This window comes from Hemicordylus capensis, chromosome 1, assembly GCF_027244095.1.
Source record: "Hemicordylus capensis ecotype Gifberg chromosome 1, rHemCap1.1.pri, whole genome shotgun sequence".
NCBI classification, from domain to species: Eukaryota; Metazoa; Chordata; class Lepidosauria; order Squamata; family Cordylidae; genus Hemicordylus; species Hemicordylus capensis.
In genome coordinates, this window is record NC_069657.1 from 43,950,343 (window position 1) to 43,968,445 (window position 18,103).

At 42.7% G+C, this 18,103-nt stretch overlaps 1 protein-coding gene across 7 annotated transcripts in view; it reads left to right on the plus strand.

Moving 5' to 3' along the window:
* Window positions 1–17,797, plus strand: part of CEP128 (centrosomal protein 128) — a 263,923-nt gene extending 246,126 nt beyond the window's left edge. For all 7 annotated transcript variants that reach the window (XM_053284676.1, XM_053284675.1, XM_053284678.1 and 4 more), the window contains one exon: window positions 16,538–17,797. In XM_053284676.1, the coding sequence (XP_053140651.1) occupies window positions 16,538–16,644 (107 nt within the window). In that variant the 3' untranslated portion in view covers window positions 16,645–17,797. The remainder of the gene's footprint in view (window positions 1–16,537) is intronic.
* Window positions 17,798–18,103: the final 306 nt, after the last annotated feature.

Below are 18,103 nucleotides of genomic sequence, written 5' to 3' on the forward strand. Positions count from 1 at the left end.
AGCATCTTAATCGAGCCTCTTATGCTGAAATCGGCTCTGAAATCTTTTCCTGCAATATTTCCACAAAATTTATTCTGGATGTCACACTTATTCACCTGTAACTTATGGTCGTTTTTACCCCCTGACTGATTTAAAGGCAGAAAAGTATCCGTTTTGTAGCTTGGCGAAAACTTTTTCATCTTTACTCATGCTTTCCATGAGTGTGATGGTTCCCAAAAGGTTCATAAAAGCTTCTAGAAAGAGTGTGTGTGTGTGTGTGTAGAACAAACACTGGCAAGCACTTCAAGACACACCATGGTGAGATATAATGTTAAAGGAATGTAAGATAAGATTGAAGGGCTTACCTTTGTAAACCTGTTGAAAGGAAAGGAAAGATATTTAAATGGGAGAAGCTTTACTAAAAATCTTACTTCTGTTCAGTGTGAAGATGCCATTGGCAATGAAGTTGAAACCAATTAGATCCCCTGCTTTTTGTGTTTTCTTCTTGTCTGCCCCTTTATGCCCATGTTTAATCTCTATAGTTACTGTAGTATATCTTTTTATTTTCACAACCATCTATTTGAAACATTATTGTGGGAGCTAGTCTGCCTAAACTGTTTTGTAGAAACGAAGAGGTTTATCTGACAGCATAATTTAGACATGAAAATACTCATTATAGACATACTATACTTCATAGAGCCAGCTTTATTTTCAGCTGCCATTCAACAAAGTCTCTTTCAAGCAGACTAATCAGCCGCTGGCTGTTATCTAGCCATTAATCCCAAGAAACTATTTTTAATGGCCACTGTACTTTTCTCCAGTTTTAGATTACAAAATGATTAGCAACTGCAGATGCTCTGCATTAGTGTTGTGAAAGTATCCTTTTCCCCGTTTGCACAGTTTTTATCCTTTCAGTGCACTGACAACTTTTTTCTCAAAAGCCATACCCCCCCACCCACCCCAAGGTTTCTTATGCTCTATGGAGTTTTAATTGAAGTCCTTCAAAACCACTTTAAACAAAGGTCATAGGAGTCAGGCTTCCCCCAGTGTCAAGTTGCTGGGTTCACAGCCCTCCATTAACCTTCACTCTGCTGATGTACGGCACATAATAATAGCCACCTTGAGACCCCTGGCAATAGGACGACATATAAATCCCCTACAAATAAAATGAGGAGGAAGAGGATGCTTAGTATTTATATAGTGCTTTAGTGTGAGTGTTCAAATTAGGGGTGTGCATTTTGGAATTTTCTTGTTTCGATTTGTATCTGAATCAAAACATCCCCGTTTTGTTTTGTACCCAAATTTTCTGAGTCTGAATCAGCCCTGTTTTGTTTTGTAGCCACATTTTCCGAATCCGAATCTGAATCAATTTGGATTTTTAAAAAGGGTCCCAGGGCAAAAAGAGTGGGTGGTGGTGGTAGTGTCCAATGGGTGGAAGCTACCACCCACATTTCAAAGGAATTAAGCAAAGGGCTGATTTTTTTTGGTGATTTTTTTTTAAGTTTACACATCTTTAAGAATTTTCCCATAGGGAATAATGGGGATTCCAGCAAATGTATCGCTTCAAATCAAGGGGAAAGGGATGACCCAGAGCAGAGTGTGGTGGGTGGTAGTGCCCAATGGGGGCAAGGAAACTTCCAGAATTATTTCAAAGGAATTGGGCAAAGGGCTGATCTTTTGTGATTTGTTGAAGTTTACGCGTCTTTACGTTTTCTCCCATAGGGAATAATGGAGATTTCAGCAGCCCCATAATTCCACTTGTGGGGGGGTCAAGGGGTTGTGTAGTGCACATAGGGTGCCAACCACTCCCATACCCACAAGCCTGTGGGGTACTGGGTTTTGTTGTTTCTGAGGTGTTCATTGTAGATTCTCTGGTAGTATGTGAGATTTTCAGTGAAAAACAAGAATCCACTCTCATATGCTACCAGAGAATCTACACTCAGAAGACCACAGAAACAGCAGAACCCAGCACTCCATGGGTTAGCAACCCTTCCCCTGGCCAATGTGGGGTCAGTAAAGAGTGGGAAGAAGCAAAAGAGCCAATGCAGAACAAGGAGGGAATTGTCAGCAGGTCAGCCCATGATTTAGGTCACTGATCAGAAGGCTGGAAGGCTGGAAAATTCAAAGAGATGTCAAATGCAAAATGGAGACTGACTCAGAGATCACCACAAAATGGAGGTCCGAAACAACAAAATGTTTTGTAGCCGAAACAGGGGCGTTTTGTTTTGTATACAAAACTTTTGGATCTGGAAAATGGGTGTTTTGTTTTGTCTACAAAACACCCGAAACAGGCTGTTTTGGGTACAAAACGTTTTGTATCCGAAACGTTTCCCACATCCCTAGTTCAAATCACTTTACATACATTGGATCTTCAATCATTACAACATCCCTGTAAGGTAATGCCAATATTATTATGCCCTTAGTACAGTTGGAGTGCTGGAGATGAGAGATTATGGCTAAGCGATGGTGAGTGCTTTTACACAATTAGTCCCAGAGTCCACATTCCAGACACCAACACAGAAATGAATTCAGAAGCAATGAAAAGAAATCATAGACTGTTAATAATATGTATACTGTAATTTTCGGCAGAAACACCACAGCGCATATATGTTTAAAAGTGAATTTTCGAAGCCTGATGTGGCGCCTATGTGTGGGTTCCCCCCCCCACTTCCCGTGGAACCCACGTTCATAGTAATCTCCGGGCGTACTTTAAGAAACTATACATAAGGATTGGAGTCCTTGTAGTGATACATACCACTCAATGTTCATGTTCTATTTAGCTGCTGCACTTATGGTGATGTGGCGTTTCTGCTGCTGCTTCTTCTTTTTTTAAAAAAAATCAGCCTTTTAAAATTTAGGATGTGTGTTTTCCCCCAGCCCTTTTTCTTTAGGATGTTCTTCATGGACATCATCAGCATTTACACCATAAACTATGGTAAATCTGTTGGCACAAATTATTCACCTTTATTAATACTCCAACACACACACACACACACACACACACACACAGCTTTATTTCCCTCATAAGGGTGTTTTTAATGAGGATCAAAAGAAACCAGTTCCAAAGAAGGAATCTCATAATGTTTTGTATTCCACAAGATAGATAATGAAGCAAATCCTAGCCTTGATTGCCATTTCAGACCTCAGTCTAAGTGCTGGCCCTACGATAGCAGATCAATAGCAGAAAGTTACCATCCTCTTCTCCCTCCATTTGGATCTTCCTGTCTCAAACACTGGGTAAACTCCCTTTCTTTAGAAATCTAGCTTCTATTCAAGATAGCCTCTTTTCTCTCTCAAAATTGACTCTCGGAATTCCTGTCTCTCAATTTCTTGCCTACAGCAACCCATAAGGCTTCAAAAATAATTCAGCTCACTTTCCATGCAATAGAAGGCGACATGCACATGCACACACTTAGAAGCATGATTTTTTTTATAGCTGAAGCATGACTTGCTTCCCCCATGCCCAGAACTCTGTGTAGCAGCACTCACCATATGCTCAGAGGCACATTACCATATTCTTCTTAAACACTGCTGTAACACTAATCCCCAGTTTTTGCTGTTACCACCAGCCTACACAAGTAGTCCATTGGAATATGGAATATGTAGCCAAATTGTGTTTCCATGGTTATGATTTTGTAGACTAGTATAGTATCTAGACTGAACATCAGATCTCATGCCCTCATGGTGTGACCATCATGGGCCATAAAATTTTCCTTGGTTTTTGGAGCCTAGTTGGACCTGCCACATTCATAACTATCCGGTAAACCAAAGGGGTTTTTGCCTAATGGAATATATTTGCTTTTTAAAATGGAGGGTGCCATAGTCAGAGGGGTCCTGTGTTCTATAAATGAACATTGTCCTCTCCTAAATTTTTGCACCCTCTCCAGCAAGGAAAGAGGCCAATCTGCTTTTTACTGGTGAGCAAGGTAGCAGCAGCAACAAGAGCGGGGCTGTTGGGAAGCAGGGCAGCAAGATTTGGGGCAAAATTGGCAGAGGGTGATTGACAGCAAGAGAGCAAGGAAGCAACAGGAGGGAGAACTGTAGCAGTGGTGGTCGAAGCGGCCCCACTGTGGCTGGAACATCCCCATGGTGGGGCAGCCCCACAGCAGTCATAGTGGGGCCATTACTCTCTTCTGGCTGTCAAGCAGCTGAAGTACAGGGATAATATCAACATGTGCTGCTTGCACCTTCATATGCTAACCAAAGTTGCACATGTTAAGTGTCTACCTCTCACACAAAAGTTCTAGGTCCCTCTGGCCCTTACATTAAAAAAATCTCCTGTAAAAAAATTTGGGAGAGGGCAATGTCAATGTATTGAACATAGGACCCCTCTGACTATGGCACCCTCTATTTTTTGCCACATGGAACCTTATGAGGAACAATGTTGGAAGGTGGTAAAAGCCATACAGGAGCACTAAGACTTACCATTTCTGAGGTAAAATGAACAAAACAGAAGCAGCCAGAGGTAAGAAATTAGGTCTGTGTGATCGAGCCTGTTCTTCCATTTACCCACAAGACATGACTGTACAGGAGAACTTCAGTATTCTCCGCAATTACCATGGATATGGAAACCGCAAATACTGAATCATTGGGGCAATGGGATCGCAGGGATTAGGTTCCCAGAGGCCCAAAAATTGCCCAAAAAACTCAGGAAAAAGAGCTTAAATGGCAAAATAAAGTGCCCTACTATGCTCTGTGGCCTCCAGTGATCTAGCAATGCTCCCCAGAAATTAGAAATAGTCCATTTTGGGGTATTTGGAGTGCTGGACTAGGACCGGGGAGACCTGAGTTCAAATCCCCATTCTGCCATGAAACTAGCTGGGTGACTCTGGGCCAGTCACTTCTCTCTCAGCCTAACCTACTTCACAGGGTTGTTGTGAAAGAGAAACTCAAGTATGTAGTACACCGCTCTGGGCTCCTTGGAGGAAGAGTGGGATATAAATGTTTAAAAATAATAATAATATTTTTCCATGCACGTCCATGGAGTTTGTAAATGAGCCATAAAATGGCTCTGTTTCACAAACTGGTGGCCAGAAATTACCTCCGTGGTATGCAGGTTGTGTGCATGACCTCATTGTATCTCAAAAACATCTGGTTCACAAAAACATCTTGAAAAGTGTTGGGTTTCAGGTTATAGCATTACAAGTCAGAAGCTTATCCGTTTTTAGGCCAGAGCTGAATCCAAATAACTGAAGGAAAGATTTTATTCTTAATACCTAATTTGACTCAGCACATCTTCAAATTCTTGTCCAGTTTGTGCGGTTATCTATTCTAAATTTTCTAGAACTCTTCATTTACTTACTTACTTACTTATTTCAATTTATCTCTGGCCCACCTCTCAATCATTGCAGCACCCAGCAGCATTTTAGAACCATAAACATATTCAATTCACAAAAAGCTAAAACAAGGAATAAAAGAAAGGTAATAGAATTAGGGAAGGGCCATAGCTGAGTAGCAGAACACATGCTTTGCATGTTGAAGGTTCCAGGTTCAGTCCCTGGCATCTCCAGGTTGGACTAGGAAAACCTGTAAGTGAAACTTTGCTTCCAATCTGTTTACTGTCCTGAGCTAGATGGACCAATGGTTTGACTCTGTATTAAGCAACTTAACATGTTCAAAGCAGACTCATTCAGCAATAAAATCAGAATTACAAGTTACAGAGTTACCACAAACATCTGTAGCTACCACCAGAGTGCTGTTAAGATGGGCACCTGATGAACTGACAAGGGTAGGAAGTAATGAGACATTATAACTAAGAAGGCCCTGATCCGTATATATAGGCACTGCAAGTGGTTCTGGGTGCTACTTGTCTGTTCCCACAAACATATCATACTGTATATCCCTTTCCAAATGTTTTGAGGGTGGTTAGCTACCTTCACCAATTTACTTGAAAACAAATTGTTTGAAAAAATGAACCAGCATGGTAATTTAAGGACTATTATTTTGGATTGCTACCTGGAGTATTGCTTAATTGCCTCCAGTTGCTCAGGGTGCTGTGCACATGGTTCTTCCTCTTTTTTATCCTCACAACAACCCTGTGAGGGAAGTTAGATTGAGAGAGTGTTTGGCTGGGCCAGGGTCACCCAGTGAGTGCCATGGCTGAGCAGGAATGTGAACCAGGATCTCGGCAGTTCTGGTTCAATGCTCTAGCTACTATACTACGCCAGCTTCCTCATCACAGATATCCAATCCTTTTCTTAAGCTCTAGTGTGCTACTTACCACACCATCCTATGGCTACGGCAAGGCAACATATTCCAAATGCTAATATTGCACTGGATTAGAAGGATTTCCTTTAATATGTTTTAAGTATATTGCTTTTTGATTTTTATCATGTACCTTCTGGTTCTTGTATTACTGAAAAGGTAAACAGGATGTGCTATTCCATCTGGCCATTCTCTTTACTATTCATAATTCTCCATTCTACTTGCTATCTGCTGGTAACAAAAGCTGCTCTTAATGTTGGCAGCTTTTGCTTGCAATGCCTTTGAGCCACAACATTCGTCTCCGATCATAGTTAAATCTCAAATTATTTCCTTTGGGAGAACAGAGACAGAATGAGAAGAAGTGGAGGGGAACTAATGGAGACATCAGATTCCGAGGAAAATTATCTTCAGCTCATCCAGTAGTTTAGAAGATTGTGAATAGTGTTGAGATGATGGCCCCCATCAGCACAAACTGAACTACATAAGAGCCACTTTCCCATGATGCTATCCTATACAGCTGTGGTATGTGTCTGATATACCACAACGATATGAGCAAAGCCAATAATACCTGGATATTTCCACCCAACACCCTCCTTTCCAGTACAGAGGGAACTTGCTCATTTTTAGAGTACAATCCATAGCCTCAAATCTATTGGCAGTTGTCATGGATCCCATTGTGATGTTACAACATGTCACAACAATAACAACAACAAAAAATATTTATATGCCGCTTTTCAACAAAAGTTTCCAAAGCGGTCTACATAGAGAAATAATAATAAATAAGAGGGCTCCCTGTCCCCAAAGGGCTCACAATCTAAAAAGAAGCATAAGACAGACAACAGCAACAGTCACTGGAAGTACTGTGCTGGGGGTGGATAGGGCTATTTACTCTCCTCCTACTAAATAAAGAGAATCACCGTGTTAAAAAGGTGCCTCTTGGGCAAAGTCTCACAACCCAGTCTCAACAAGCCGCATGATCCTAAGTTTCACTGCTGCCACCCAAACGTTTGTTTGTTTGTTTTCTGGCTGGGTCTGCAAAAACAGCCTTCCAAACCTCAATCTTATTCAGTTAGGTAGGGTGGAAAGGCTTCTAAACATGGGATGGGGAAACAGACAGTAGCTACAAATTTTTAAGTTCAAAACAAGAAAACTTTACTTTAAAATATTTCAATAGTTCTTTTGGAAAATTTAGTACCAAATAGCAACCATATGAGCACAAGAAAGAAATAAAATATGAGCAAAACATATCCAATCTGTCCTGCACTAATACTGGGCCCTCAATCAAAATCCTTACCAAAAGTCGTCCTGCAATCACTTCTGGTCAGCTTCTGCAGCAAGACTGGCTTGTCCCTTGCTCAGCCTCAGGTCGTGCTCTTCCTTTCCAGTTTTCGGGTTTCAATCCCAGACTGTTTCTTCAACTGCTTCAGGAGTGATTCGATCCTCCAGAGAGTCACAACTCTCCCAGTGATTTCTCAGCTCTCTTTCCAGCATACACTAGTCAACTCCTTCACTTGGAGTTCTTCAACTCTCCAACTTTCATTGCACTAAACTTTGCTGAAGGCAGCCTCCTTATATTCTCTTTTTCCCTCCATCCCCCCCGCAACAAACCAATCAACACAAGTTCTCTCTATTATTTTAAAATATACCAAATCAAATCAAACCCATTCTTCCCCCACAAACCTAACTGTAGAAGAGGAGCTGTGAACTTTTTATCCCTGCTCAGCTTTTTAACATAGGGAGTAAGCAAAGCAATCGTAACACAGAAGTCTTATATACAAGAAGAGGAGGTTCAGGCCTCATTCCTTCACAGCAGGGATGTGCACGAAACATTTTGGGCAGGTGGGGAGGAAGAGAGTAGTAACTTTAAGGAGCAGGTACGTAGGCCCTTACCTGCTCCTCCACTGCCCACGGTGGTGGGGCAGGTAAGTGCCTGAGCCTCCTTAAAACTACAGCTAACCTCCCTGTCAAAATGTTTTAGGCTGCAGTAACCTGAAATGTTTTGGCGCACACCTCTAATGAGGTGCTGAAATGTTTTGTGCACATCCCTATTTCAAGCAGTATTGACACTTCTCTTTCCTTGAGTGGTAGGCCTCTACTCATTTACAGCTAATCTAAAACAGCCACCCACAAACAACAATTAGACTGTGGGCTCTTTCTGACATAGCACCAAACTGTGATTTGGCACTTCAGGAACAAGCCTTCAAGGATCCTTGGGCTAACTGAGCAAAAAGGCACCTTTTTAGTGGTGATTCTCTTTACTGAGCATACTAAGCTATTATTTGCACTTGTCCAGCAAGCCAGAATTGGAAACTAGCATCAAACTACATCGGATGGTGGACTCTTATCCATGAAAGCTTATTTCACAATAGAAATACTTCAAATAATTAAGAATTAGCCTATGAAACTAATTGCCTGGTGAACTAGCCTGGTCCACGCGACCGGAAATAGGGTAGGAGAACCGTCCAACCCTTCCTCAAGATCTGTATGCACTCTCATTTACCAATAGTATGTGACTAAAAAGCAAGGTAGGAGGGGGAGAAAGTGATCGTCTGCTAAGCAGCAGCTGGTTCAGGGGACTTTTCATCCTACCTCATTAAAGAGCTGGATATAGCAGCTAGGTAGGACTGAGCCCTCCGATCCAGCTGCTGCTTAGCAGACAATAACTTCCTCCTCTCCTACTTTGCTTTTTACTCACAGTTGATTGGAAAACAGGAGCACCCAGATCTTCCGAACTAGGATGGGATTTGTCTCCTATCCTATTAGTGGTTGTGAGAACAATCCTACTTAAATATATCTAAATGTACGTAACTTAGACAGCTGAGAATTCAGGAAATAAGGTAAGTATCATAGCTGATGTAAGCAGAGGCATAACTAGGGAAAATAGCACCTAAGGCAAGCACTGAAATTGCGCCCCTGTCCAAACAGGAATGATGGGACTTGTAGTCAACAATATCTGGAAATCCCTGTTAAAAGGAGCACTGTACCATCTAGACATGGTTGTTGATCAAAACCTGAAAACAAGAGCCATCTCTGTAAATGACTTAGAACAACAGTCAGGAGTTATGCGAGGATTCCAGGTGTCATTTTCTCTGTCTCATCTCATTCTTTAAAAAACATTACTTTGTCCTAGAGGATGACCTGCCCAAATAGCCACTAGCAAAATAGGGGAAGAAGAAGGTGGGTGTGTGTGTATGTCTATAAACCAGTGAATGATTCCTGCCAGCCTTTGTCTTATGATGACTGTTGGCTCATGATGGGGTATATGTGCATTCACCACACTAGTGCTTACTTTGACACCAGGAGGGAGGAGGATACATTAGTTTGCCACACTAGACAGAGGAATTTGCAACAGGAGCAGACAGCCAAGTTCTGCCAGGGCCAAATTCAGCCCCTGCCAGACTAAGAAATCATTGTAATTTGCCCCTTCCTGTCACAAGCAGTGTGCTGTTCTTTTATTATTGACTCTAACTGTCAGATATCCCAGTCATGGATGGAAAATTCAGAGTCAATTTACAAGAGACACATTTTCTACATGGAAGTTTCTTCTGTGCAGGTGTTGTGCAGAAACCCATGTGTAGTGACCGCCAGGGGAATAGCAAGGTTGGAATGGACCAAGATGAGATTTTAAAATGGGCCCCCAGCCCCTCAAAGTCCAGGGCCTCCACACACCCCAGGCCCCCAAGGATTTAAGTCTGATATTTCAAAATAAGTATGCTGCCTGGAAATACATTTCACTGAATACACACATGCACACTTCACAGTATATAGTGATATACACTGAGTACTATATATTTGTGCTACTTTTAATGCCTAGAACACACTAGCAATGCTAATTATGAAAATGGCCCCCTCGCTGCAGATTAGCAAAGGAGACTTTCAACCATGCAAGGTGAGCCTATGTTTGTTTTCTCAGAATTCTGAACAAATTCAGTAAAGTTTGATTGCAGGAGGTTTTTCATAGGAGGCTTTTAAAGCCCTTTAACATACATCTCCTCTGGAATGGAGGTGCTGCATTCACATGTTGGTCAGATTTACCCTGAAGTCCCTGCAAGTTATTGGGGAGCAGTTCACACACAAGAAAAATAAAATAAAAGCACAACACATGCTTCACAGTTCTCACTCAGAGCTTCTGGGTTGCAAAACAACTTGAACATAAGTGCATTTATGAATGAATGAATGAAAATAAATAAATAAATAAATAAAATATACTTGTTCCAGAAGTTTTTGTAATTTAATTTTCTGCCCTGAAACAAGCCACTTATAGGCCTTTTTAGATAGTTTTTGTTTTTAAAGCCAACACATTTTTCAATGCGTTTTAAATTAAATATTCAGAGACTTCTCAGTCTCGCCCCACTCCCTATATCAAAGCCCTATGGCAAGCAGATTCCTATGGGGGGGGGACCACAAAAAGGAATTCACAGCCTACCTGGCAAACGCTGTGCTGGATGGTCTGAGCAGAGGGTCTGCTGCTGTTGCTGCAGAGAACTCTGCCTGTTTCCTCCTTCCTGGCTTGCTTGGCCTGCTGAGTACAGGCTTCAGGGAGGCCTACTCAGAGGCCTCTCTGGAAGCCCCGCCGATCAGCTGAGAGGCGGGGAGAGAAGAGCTCTGCAGTTTGCAGGACTTGCCAATCTTAGGCCTCGCCGATCAGCCGGAGCTGGAGGCAAGTGGCTGAGGGGCCCTGGGGATGGGCGGGTGGGGATGGCAGGAACTGGCGTGGTGCCCCCACCTCAGTGGCGCCTAGGGCACGTGCCCTGCCTGCCCCCCCAGTTCCGCCTATGGATGTAAGCCATGATATCCTCCAGAAATTCAGTCTCCCTTTTCAGAGGTACTAAACATGTGATTTTTAGACATTTAGGGCTAGTTCACACATTGTGCAGAGGCAAAGATTCTGTAGCTTAGATTTATTTACCAGATCAGAATTGGTGCCGTAGACAATCACCAGCATTTGGTTTGCTTAGCTGTATCTTGGTTTGTTTGGTCCCACCCCCTCTTCCGCCCTCCCATGAAGTATCTGGATTTTATCCCAACCTGATTTGCCCTGCCCTGCTGCTGATAAGGCATCACCTCATCACTCACCATTGGTCCAGTTATAAAATGGGTGTGGACTCCAAGCACAAGCTCCTTTGGAAACACAAAAGCTACTATCAGTTCCCTTCTCCAGACACAGACCAAGCACAGTCAACCATTTCCTACCTACTCAAAAACTAACTGAAACCAACAGTAATGCATATTGAGGACGCTGAGAGATATTAAAGACTAGGGATTGTAGAATGGGTGATTTGAACAGGCGGGGGAATCTAAGGAAAGGAGCCAGAAAGGGGAGTGAAGTGATGGAAGGATTCATAGAATTAAATAGGAATAAGAGAACTGGGTTTAAATGGCAGAGTGGGATAGGTGAAAGAGAGTGGTTTTTGAAGGTGGAAGAAAAATAACCTGACAGTAATTGTGTATCTAAGCAATGGGAGATGGACTGACAGAACACACAAAATGGAGAGTTGCAGGGATGGAAAAGGAAATTGGGCTGCCAAGACCTCATAGATCGGGATGTGCACAGAACCGGTTTGGAGACCCTTTATGAGCCTTCGAACTGGTTCGACCAGCAGGTGGTTCCACCGGTTTGAAGGTGGGGTGCAGCTTTAAGGGCAGGGGAGGGTGCACTTATCCCTCCCGCTGCTATCCCCCCACAGGTGTCCGATTTCAGTAAAGCCTGTAGGGGGAGCGTACCTCCCCGTTGCCCCCGTTTACTGGAAGTACCCAGAAGTATTTGGCGCACCTGTGCATGCCGCCGCAGGCCATGCACATTTTGCATGCACGTGCCTGGCGTGCGCACGGGCATGCGTGATGTGTGCATGCCTGCAGTGGCGCACACAAGCACACAAAATACTTCCAGATAATTCTGGTAAATGGGGGCAATGGGGCAGCAGGGAGGAATGCTGCCGCCCTGATGGGCTTTACTGAAATTGGTCGCCGGTGGGGGGAAAGCGGTGGGAGGGGTAAGTGCACCCTCCTCCGCCCTTAAAGCTGCACCCTGCCCGCCTTTGAGCCTCCCCCACCTGGTTCCGTGAACATCCCAAATCACAGATTGTCAAGTAATGGCCACAAAAATCACAGGCTCATGCACATACACAGTTTACGAAAAGGTACTGCTGCCTGTCTTTACATGTGAGAGGATGCATTCCATAGGCAAATTATTATTTTAAATGTACATTAAATAAAACAAATAAGATGGAAAAAACATCCTCCTGTTCCTCCAGGCTGTTGAAACCGCTTGCCTCTGACGATTCCTTGTTCCAGACTTATAAAGGTGGTTGCAAAGTCACCTTGGCTTTTACATTCTTCATTGCAGCTTAGAAAAAATGATAGATAAGCTTATGACCATGCCTGTGAGCTCTGTCATTTAGTACACTGTTGTTCTCATCCTTTTTGTAGCTTCTGCCTATTATTATGAGACAGCCAGCTCCATTACGCTAGGTCTTATTTAATTGCATAAGTGCTTCGCAAGCATGTTTATTAACATTCTTTGGTAGCAACAGCAAAAGGAGTTGTGATAAGTGTTAGAAGTTTTTCCAGAGTTTCTGGAATCTTATTTCTTTCCACTTTTCCAAACTGGATTCTAAATGGGCATTTGGAAAATGGGTATCCCAAGTATGTATGTATGTATGTATGTATGTATTTATTTTATTTCTATACCGCACTTCAAAAAATGGCTCAGGGCAGTTTACACAGAGAAATAATAAATAAATAAGATGGATCCCTGTCCCCAAAGGGCTCACAATCTAAAAAGAAACATAAGATAGACACCAGCAACAGTCACTGGAGGTACTGTGCTGGGGGTGGATAGGGCCAGTTACTCTCCCCCTGCTCATTAAAGAGGATCGCAACCTTAAAAGGTGCCTCAGGAGTTTGAGAAATCCAGGGATGAGGCAGCATCCTTCTGCCAGGCAGGGATCACTCCAAGGGGTAGTAAGGGGTAGTGGGTGCTCCCCCAAAATATCTCCTGCTCCCCCATACACCAAACTGGAACTTTACAGCCAAGTGTCGGAGAATACGGTTATATTGTCTGACACTAGTTTTAAAAGGCGTCCATTTTTTAAAGTAGCCTCATTCACTCACTGCTCTATTCCAGAACAAGCCATGCAGCTGAATGGGAGAGTTCTCTAGCCTCCCAAGAGCCAGGCCAACTCCTTAGGTTCCTTCCTGGCCAGAAACTGGGCTGGGTGAGACAATATGTGCAGGGTAACCTCTCCTGCAGATTTCAGCTGGCCTGGTACTGACCTCTTCCCCCACTCAGGTCTTCTAACTAGAAGGCAGACTAGAAGGCTTGCCCTAATTTTAAAAATCAGTATTTTCTAAGAGGAATCTGGCTCATTTTCTGAGCAAGTTTGAAAATGTCAAGCATGTCTTGTTAATAAGCTAAATAAACTAACAACATTAATTACCTTACCTCTGTGAGTGCTGTATTTACCTGAAATCCAAGACTAGGGCTTTTTCCAAGTTCTTCAGTATTAGAAATTGGGGGATTGCCTTAAATTCTTTGATTCAGGTAAATACAGTAATGTATAGCAAAATCCTCACTCCCCTAATACCATTCTTTGCCACTCCTTTGCTCTTCCAACCTGGTGGTTCTAGAGTTGCCCCTGCTGCCAGTCTCAAATCAGCCTATATTTGAGAACAGCTATGTCTACAACAGTGCTGCCAGCAACTGATCTGTACCCGGGTGGTCTTTTAATAACAGATTTTTACGTTATGCAACATACAGGTTTGCTTCTGTCCATTGTGTTTCTCAGTGAGCACAGAAATATCAGAGCTGAAGCTGCGCATCTGTAAACATATGGCATGTAAGCACTGGAGAACTGCAGTTGGCCCATGCTCCCTGGATCATGTTCATAACATGTTCATAGACAAGCAATTCAGATTAAAACATTGCACAAATTGGCTATGAGATGTAGTGGCCAGAAAGCAAACTTGTTTGTGCCATAAAGTGTTTAGAGCCCTAAATCTCCCATTCTGCATTAGGACAAGTTACAGTTAAATAGCAGTTCCTTCTTTTTCAAGGTAAGGAGCTAAAGATATTTTTAATGCCCAGTCGCATCGGAAGTTGGATTCCAGCTCTTCATGGGTAATTATCTCTCAATCTGAATCCCTTAAGAAGGCCCAAATTAAACCTTCCTACATGCTGGCCTACCTAGATTCCATGGAGATCAAACAGCCCACACCCTCAGCTGTTCTCACTTGATTGGAGTGGGAGGGAGGACTTCCAGTGGCTGCTTTGATTAGTTGGGGCTCTATTAAAAAAATTCAAAATCTCCAAGGAGCACCATTCTACCCAATGATATCTTAAGTGTGGATGGGCCTGCCAAGCTGTGGACAAGCCAAGTCAGCCTGATTCACTCCAAATCCAGTTCCCATTAATGTCCATTTACAAGATGTTTCCTTGACATGCCCCCCTCCCCTTCCCAGTGACCTTGTCAAAAAATCAAGCTGGTCTAAGCCTTTACTACAACAATGACGATGTTGTATATTTGTATACCGCTCCTCAACCAAAGTTCACAAAGTGATTTACATAGAAAAATAAATAAAACACAAATAAAATGGAACATAAGGCAGATACCAGCAACAGCCACTGGAGGGATACTGTGCTGGGGCTGGATAGGGCCAGTTGCTCTCCCCCTGCTAAATATAAGAGAATCACATCTTTGTCTCTTTGCTCTGTTAGCAGGGCAAAGCCTTAAGAAGCATGGAATAGTTGTATTTGCCACAGACTCAGCAACATGGCTCAGCTAAACCCAGTGTGAAAGTCTCAACGAACAGCCAACAACTCTTCCTTGCTTCTCCTTAAACTGCAAAGCACCCATCTCATTAGAAGGCTCAAGTTATCACCGAAGAGTAGCTCCTTTCCTGAGAGCTGTAACATGGCCCGTTCATCAAATATACAAGGAAGTGCCTTGAACCCCTGCTTTCAAGTTGAAAGCAATGTGCTCTGAAGGAAACAATGAAGCTCTCCACAGGAGCAGTGTGGAGTGCCTAACTGGGCTCTGTGGGGAGCCGTCCCTGGGCGGTGGGGATTGAGGCCACCTGGCCCCTGGAAGTGCACAGGGCATCCTGAGGAGACCCCTGAGGCCGGGAGGTTTGTTTTAGCCTCCCGGTGGGGGTCTCCTCGTGAGTCACCACAGTGTGGCATCTCACAATCGGGGTTGTAAACGGGGTTAGTGGAGCACACACTTTGCTAACCTTGTTTAAGGGGAGGGATATTTTTGGAGGCTTGCTACCGGGAACCATGTGGCTCCTGTTGCAGCACACGATCAGGAAAAACCGGGCTAGGCTCCCTTAGCCCTATTTCTCCTGGTCGTGGGAATAGTCTCAATGGCAGCAAGGTCTCACGTCATCTTGGGGATGGCAGTAGCAAACTTCGTTGTTCCTCAATCTAGAGGCTAATAATACTAATACAATGTACATAAATCTCAGCTCTGTAATATGTTCATATTATACCATGTCATAATATGTTGCTCTGTATTATGTTGAAGTACTTTATGCCAAGGCTCAACAACTCCCAGGCACTAGCTTGCTATAGTGGCTGGAAATTTAACCATGGCACTCAACACAGCCAGGCATTTGATGGAGATGACCAGGAGGAAGAGTGAGCAAGGATGATGGGGTGGGTTGCTTCCTCCTTCCTGCTCCTGGCTGGATCAGTCCATCACCTGCCTGAGCCAGGTTGTGGCCAAGAAGAGGAAGGAGCAACCCACACATGCCATGATGGTTTCCTCCTCCATCTGGTTGTGTCTGTCTGTCTCCGGCAGGTAATGGATTGGCACAACCAGGAAGAAGAGGGAGCATCCCACCCCCATTTTTCTTGCTCATTCCTTCTCTTCCTCCTCCTGGTCACATCAGCTCATTGTCTGCCTCAGCCAGACAGATGTGACCAGGAGAAAGAGTAAGCAAGCAAGATAGCGAGTCTCCCCTCTCATGGAGCAGAAGGTATGCTGAGAGTGAATGGTGCTCCTGGCCACAGGGAGCAGAGGGCAGTTTGGCTTCTAAATTTAGGGGCTGGCTCCTAGAGTCAAAGAAAATTGTTGAAGTCTGCTTTCGGCAAAGCTGTTGCTTTTGTTTTGAAAATGGATGTAGCTCCTTGGACCCAGATGGCCTTACCTCATCCAATCCTTTGAACACAAGAGAAAACATTGCCATGAAATGATGTATGGATGTTTAATGTATTTTTTAATAGTTCTTTCTAGTTTTCTTTGCTATCTTACAGGATACAAATGTACTGATATGGCTCAGGTCTACACACTGCATTACTCATGTTGATTTCTCAACAAATTGATGATTGCTTTTCTCCTTCTTTCCCTTTCAGCATTTACCAAAAGTACTTTCCCCTTGCATTTAAATAAAACTAAGAAAGATGCCATCAGTGTGACTGTCAATGGGATGAAGCTACGGACAGAAAAAGAGAAACACTAAATCAACTAAGGAATGTGCAATTTCACTGTAAGAAATTCAGTTCTGCATCACTGTTTGAGTCTGGCTGCAGTCAAGTACAGCTGTATTTACACAAGCAATGCAGATTCCTTGATTAAACAGATGCCAAATACTGACTGAAAACAGCATCACGGTTGTGTGTTTGAAGTGAAACGAGTCGAACTTGAAGATGCACCATGTACTGTAAAATGCCAAAGTTCTTGTGGTATGAATCGCTATCCTCCTTGCTTTGTTTCCATCAATCCCCAACCAAACCCTCATGCCATTTGTCGATTTATTTTATTGAGATAAAAACAAACACCCAAACTCTACAATGTGTACCTTTATAATTTTTAAGGTCAGAGGTGTGATTAAATTTTGGTTGAACAATGTGAATAAAATACAAGCACACTTTTTCAAATCAGGAAATGGTTAATAGAAATTGCTTTGTGTATAAATAAAGTGTTTTATAACATAACATAGAGATGTGCATGTATAATGACATTTTACAACAAAGGTGCCTCAAACGATGCATTATGCAATGATTACATTATTGTGCTTAATAATAGAATGGTTTATATCTGAAACAATGACCCGAATTTCCTTCACTTTGGGGGAAGTTTGGATTACATTCCATATTTCATTCTGTTCGTGACTGCTCTGTTTGTTGATCCAAGCTCAGTGAAGAACATAACCTAATCCACATTTCCCCCAAACCTGGAGGACATTCAGTTAAATTCTTGTTATAAACTGCTTCTATTCTTAAGCATTAGAATAATTTTCTTGCTAAACCCTAAAATATTTTAATAATGTAATGAAATGTTTTACTTCCTCCTTGGGAGAGGAGATCTGGAGTCACAATATGTAATTTCATGCTACAAACTTGCCATAACCTCCTAAGGACACCTGTAATTTAATAATCAGGTTGAGAACCTTTGGCAGGAGAGGTTGGTTTATATGAGCACGCAACCATTTAAAAAGCAGTTTCTAATAATCAGGCCATTTCCTCTCTTGCTTTATTAAGTTTATTGAAATGTCATCTTAACTTTGAAGTGCTAATGGCAATATACAATACTTTAGCCCTATATTGTGGCCTTTGCTGATGAAATCAGATATTTCCTTTCTTAAAAGTTTCTAATAAACCCCTATAACAGCCTCTTCTTCATCCGCCTTAATGATTGTTGGTTTATTGTGCATATCTTGGTCCTGATCTGTGAACTACACTTGGATTTGATGTTTAAAGCTGAGCTTTCATTAAACTGTCTTGAGAGCCAACACAGTAGCCAAATTGGAGATTGTCCCAGTGATATGGACTGCATTACAATGGCCCACTTATTCCAGCTTTTTCTTTAGATAACAGCTCACTCTTCCAAGGCTCAGGTTACATTACTAGCAATGTCAATAATGATGTCACTTTAATTAATAGCAGTTTCCAGGTGGTTGTGTGCTGGACAAGGAGTGA